This window comes from Pinus tabuliformis, chromosome X (genome assembly GCF_031772625.1).
Source record: "Pinus tabuliformis cultivar Carrire ecotype Pingquan chromosome X, CPIR1, whole genome shotgun sequence".
In the NCBI taxonomy this organism is placed as follows: domain Eukaryota; kingdom Viridiplantae; phylum Streptophyta; class Pinopsida; order Pinales; family Pinaceae; genus Pinus; species Pinus tabuliformis.
This window is the reverse complement of record NC_142308.1, coordinates 1,511,514,216-1,511,518,936: the sequence shown is the minus strand read 5'-3', so window position 1 is coordinate 1,511,518,936 and position 4,721 is coordinate 1,511,514,216. Positions and strand designations below refer to the sequence as shown.

The 4,721-nt window shown below is 38.9% G+C and overlaps 1 protein-coding gene across 1 annotated transcript; it reads left to right on the top strand.

Moving 5' to 3' along the window:
* The first annotated feature begins 210 nt into the window (after positions 1-210).
* LOC149145792 (uncharacterized) lies at positions 211-792 on the top strand. The gene has a single exon (XM_089452560.1). The coding sequence runs from the start codon at positions 211-213 to the stop codon at positions 790-792; it is 582 nt and encodes a 193-aa protein (XP_089308686.1).
* Positions 793-4,721: the final 3,929 nt, after the last annotated feature.

Genomic DNA, 4,721 nt, shown 5'->3' with positions numbered 1-4,721 from the left:
TTGCTAGGATTCATAACCTGGACCATCTAGAAGAAGCGAAATAGAAGAATCTTTCATAATGATTATAGAGACATAAATCATTCTCTAGATACAATCACCCAAAATGTAAGACAACTAATCCTGGTAAAATGCAGAGCAGAACTAGATAACCAAACTTCAGCTAGAGACTTACACATTTTAAAAGCTTTCAAATTGGAGGACATCAGAAGCATGGTCACCATGAATTGCCAACAGGAACCGAAAACCGCGTCAATTGGCTGGAAGCATCCATCTTCGGGCTTTCTCAAGCTGAATTTCGACGGAGCATCCAGAGGTAATCTAGGTTTGGCAAGCATCGGGGGCATCATAAGGGACAGTGCAGGGGATATTCTACACATCTACAGTAGAGCCTTAGGAGAAGGAACAAATAATGAGATGGAGTTTGTTGCCATGGAACAAGGACTCAGAATCCTCAAAGAGGCACCGATTGGCACAGTGGTGGTTGAGGAAGATTCAGAGCTGGCAATCACAGTGGCAAGGAAGCTTTACGCGGGAGCTAAAGCAAGCAAGGTTACTAAACACTGGAGACTTGCCAAGGTTACAAACAACATAGCATTTTTTCTAGGAGAGATGAAAGGTCTGATTTTTCAGGCTGTGAAATGGAATGCCAATATCGTTGCTGACCATCTGGCAAACCATGGAATCGAGCACCCACACACTATGTGGGACAGCTGTTGGCAGAATGTAGACTGCCCGGAATTAAAAGAAAAGTGCACTCAACTCTCCAGGAAAGATTTGGGTGACGATGAGTGAGATTGCTTTGTGGGAAGGCTATACCGACGTCATTCTATGATGAGACATGCTAGCAATGCAGGCACCATTAAAGATTGGCAAAGGAAAGAAGGACAAGTGAATCCAGTGCATTCATGGCAAGAGCAGAAGAAAGCTGTTATAGTATCAGATATTATTAATAAGGATATGCGCCGCCTAAGCCATGTCAAGAAGTGGGACACTTGGCAGGCACTAAGGCAGGAGAGAAGAGGTGACCGTAAGCGAAAGAATGTGAGCCACTACCAAAACAATTCCCCTTCACGCAGAAATAATTATGATATGACCTGCAAGTTGCAAAGGAATAAGCGGTCTTCAGCCGGTAATATCCCACGCAACCTCTATTTAATATCAGCCAAAGGCAGGGGCAAAAACAATGTTTTATCGTGTTATAGACAAGAACCCCTCTATTCTATTGAAAGCACCCAGAACTATACCGTGACTGAAAGCACGATCATGGCAGGGGAGGTAGTCGTAACGCCTCTGCTAACAAATATCTCAAGATGGCCAGAGAGATGTATGAAACTCACACATCGCAAAGGAATAAGCGAAATATTACTGAACTGGAAGTGATGGTAACTGAGGAAGAACAAAAGCTAAAAGAGCAAGAAATGGAAGAGGAAGTGGACTAGCTCGAGGATCCAGGAACAGTCACTACGCAGGCTACACAATTTGTGAGGACACAAGTAGAAAGCTGGAGAATGAAAACACTATTATCTAAAGCATTAAGCAGGCAGGGCAACTACGCGGATCAAATGCGTAAATTCCAGCTCATCACTGAGGCTAAGACTGAGGAACACATAGTGATTTTATAGAGCCTAGAATTCAAGGTCAGCGCGCTGGAGCAACAGGTATATATCATCACAAAGAAGCTTATGGTGTTAATAAAACTCTTAAAGAAAACTATTGGTTAGGAAGCAAGGTAGTTCGAAAACCAAAAGGAAGAACCGGCGGGTGACTATCATAGCAATCATCCCAAGCCTGCGCATGCAGGCATCTCAATGTTTGAACCAGCTCCAGAGGCATCCAGGAATTATGTAGCACTCAAGATGTAAAGGGATTTTTTGCCTCGGCTAGTTTCTTGGTTCCTTCGGCTGGTCTGTTATGGTCCTTTCTGTCATGCTGGTTAGTTGGTTTATCTTTTTTGTAGTCCGTTTGCTGCCTCAGTTAGGCATGTGTTTAGTTGTATGTTTTTAGTAAAGCTCTTTTGCTCTGCCACCCTGCGCGGTGTGCTTGTGGTAGTATGGTTATCTCGTTCGGTCAATTTTGAAGATAGGCTTGCAGTTTGGCAGCACTCTGTCTGCAGGTGCAGACATTTTGTACTATATTTTCTTCTTTTTTAATATAACAAGCTGACTTACACAAAAAAAAGATAATGATTTTTCCTTCTTTTTTATTTTCTAAGTATATATTCACTCGCCTCAACCATCTTTTTGTAATCCCTTCCATTTCATAAGTACATAATTGATCTAAATGGAAACTGGCATCCACCTATGCTATTCATTGACTTATGGTATTTATCCACTCATGGAAGATACCCATGGTATTGTATGTGGCATCCACCATGGTATTGTAAGTGGCATCCTCCCATGGAATTCATTCAACCATGGTATTTAGCCATGGTATTATATGTGAGATCCATCCATGGTATTCAATCATCGACGGTATCTATTGAAGCATGCAATTTACTTGTCGTAATATAACTAAAAAAAGAGTATAAGTAACAAGTCGCATTCTATAAAAGGACAGATTATTGACCACAATGTAGATTTAAAATTTATTCTCTATTTTAATTAAAAAAATTGTGGTTTTAGTTACTGGGTCTTCTCCAGTTTTCTTCTCGCATTTCAATTTTTTAGATCCTAGGGGCCTCCACCCCGAAGATCCAATTCAATTTTCTAGACCTTGGGGGTCTCCCCCTAGGATCCGGATCAATGGTATCAGATTCAATTTACAACACCATTGAAATTCAGGTTTGCTGCATATTTCAGTTTCAATCCTTTGAAGCAATTTTCAACATACTTCATGCATGTGTCACGACCCCCACAAAGCACTTTCCTAGGCAAAGCGAGAAGAACTTTTTTTTTCATTTTTTTTCATTTTTTTTCTAGAAACCTTTTGGGAGGCAAACTATCATATTAGATATGAAACGTTTTCTATAAAATTTACAAAAAGAAATAAATTATCTGGATTACTTATGAAAAATACCCAAATTTAAAAGAACAATCGCCCGAATTGGAGTCTGGATGAGAGAGATATCGGTGATTTAAAATCAACTGTGTTGTAGAAATTTTTATAATGGAAATTCATGGATGGTGAATCTCCTATAATGTTTTCCATCTTTTGTGCATAATTTCAGAAAAATCATTTCATATATGAGCTCCTATAGAAAAATCACCCAATAACAAAAAACAATTTGGTCGAATCAAAGTTCGGATGAGGGAGATATCGCTGATTTAAAATCAACTATATTTTCAGAACTTTTGTAATGATGGGATAGTTGCAGCATGAATATGAGTCTCCAGAGTGTCCATATAGGAACTTTAATCACAAGTGAAGATGCATAATTGTGATTCTATTTAAAAAAATAGGTTATAATAAAGACTATAAGTTATATTGACTGAGTTATTCCAATTTTAAATTAATTTCTATATCTGGATCAACATTCACAGTGGGTTGCCTTTGGAGATGTGCCCTCCCACACCACTTTAGTAGGCACCTGCTTCAAATTCACCAATTTGAGCATAACATCATTCATCCTGGGTTCATTGGAGATGTTCCCTCACACCCAAGGCTATGTAGTTACCTGCTATTTCATCAATAGTTAGAATCATGATTATGGGTCAATTGCAGAAAATGCTTATCATCAAAGTCCATTTGCTAGGCCACACATTGCTAGTATCACAGTTGCGCTCGAGCACTACAAGGTATTTCTATCCTTAGATTTTTGTTTTTCATGGTTATGTGTCATCGACAAAAACCTACACTTCATCAAAGTCAATTTGTTAGGCCACACAATGTTAGTGTGATAGGTGGTCACACCCATTACAGGGTATCTCTATCCTCAGATCTTTATTCATCATGGTTATGGTTTTACCACACAAAAACCTTCTCTTTAATGGATCTTCATATTCAAAAAACTATTTTTAGGAGGCAACTTCATGCAATAGGGACCACTTCTTCTTAAGAAGGGAAGCATGATCCAAATGAAAATTGGTATCCATTCATGATACTCAGGAACCCATGGTATTTATCCATTCATGGAATATAGCCATGCAATTGTAAGTGATATCCACCCATAATATCCATCCACCCAACGTATTTATCCACCCATGGTAATGTAAGTGGCATCAACCCATGGTATCCATTCACCCATGGTATTGTAAGTCAGATCCACCCATGGTATTCAATCACCCATGGTATCTACCCACCCATGGAATCTACCTGTGGTATTATAACTATAAAAAGACTATAAGTAACAAGTCCCCTTTTGTAAAACAACATATTGTCCACCACAATGTAGATTTTTCAATTATTATCTATTTGAATGAAAAAAATATTGTGGTTTTGTTCACTAGGTGTTCTCCACTTTTCTTCTGGCATTTCAGTTTTTCAGATCTTGGGGGCCTCCCACCAGGATCCTATTCAATTTTTTAAATCTTGGGGCCTCCCCCCAAGATCAATAATGTTCATGGATACCTTCTCCACTTCCGATTGTGAATCATGACTGTCGTTAAACCAAAAACCACAAGTGTTAGTCAATGATCACATTATTAGGCCCCTATAATACTAGTTTAGCCCCCATATTGTTATTTTTGTGCCCCATAGAAGACCACTATTTTTATTGTTGTGCCCTTAGATTATTATATTTATATAGGCCCTAGTTATATTTTTACCATTTAGGCCCGGATATA

Excerpts from the sequence above, each read along its gene's own strand:
- LOC149145792 (XM_089452560.1), top strand. The coding sequence starts at position 211 with ATGGTCACCATGAATTGCCAACAGGAACCGAAAACCGCGTCAATTGGC.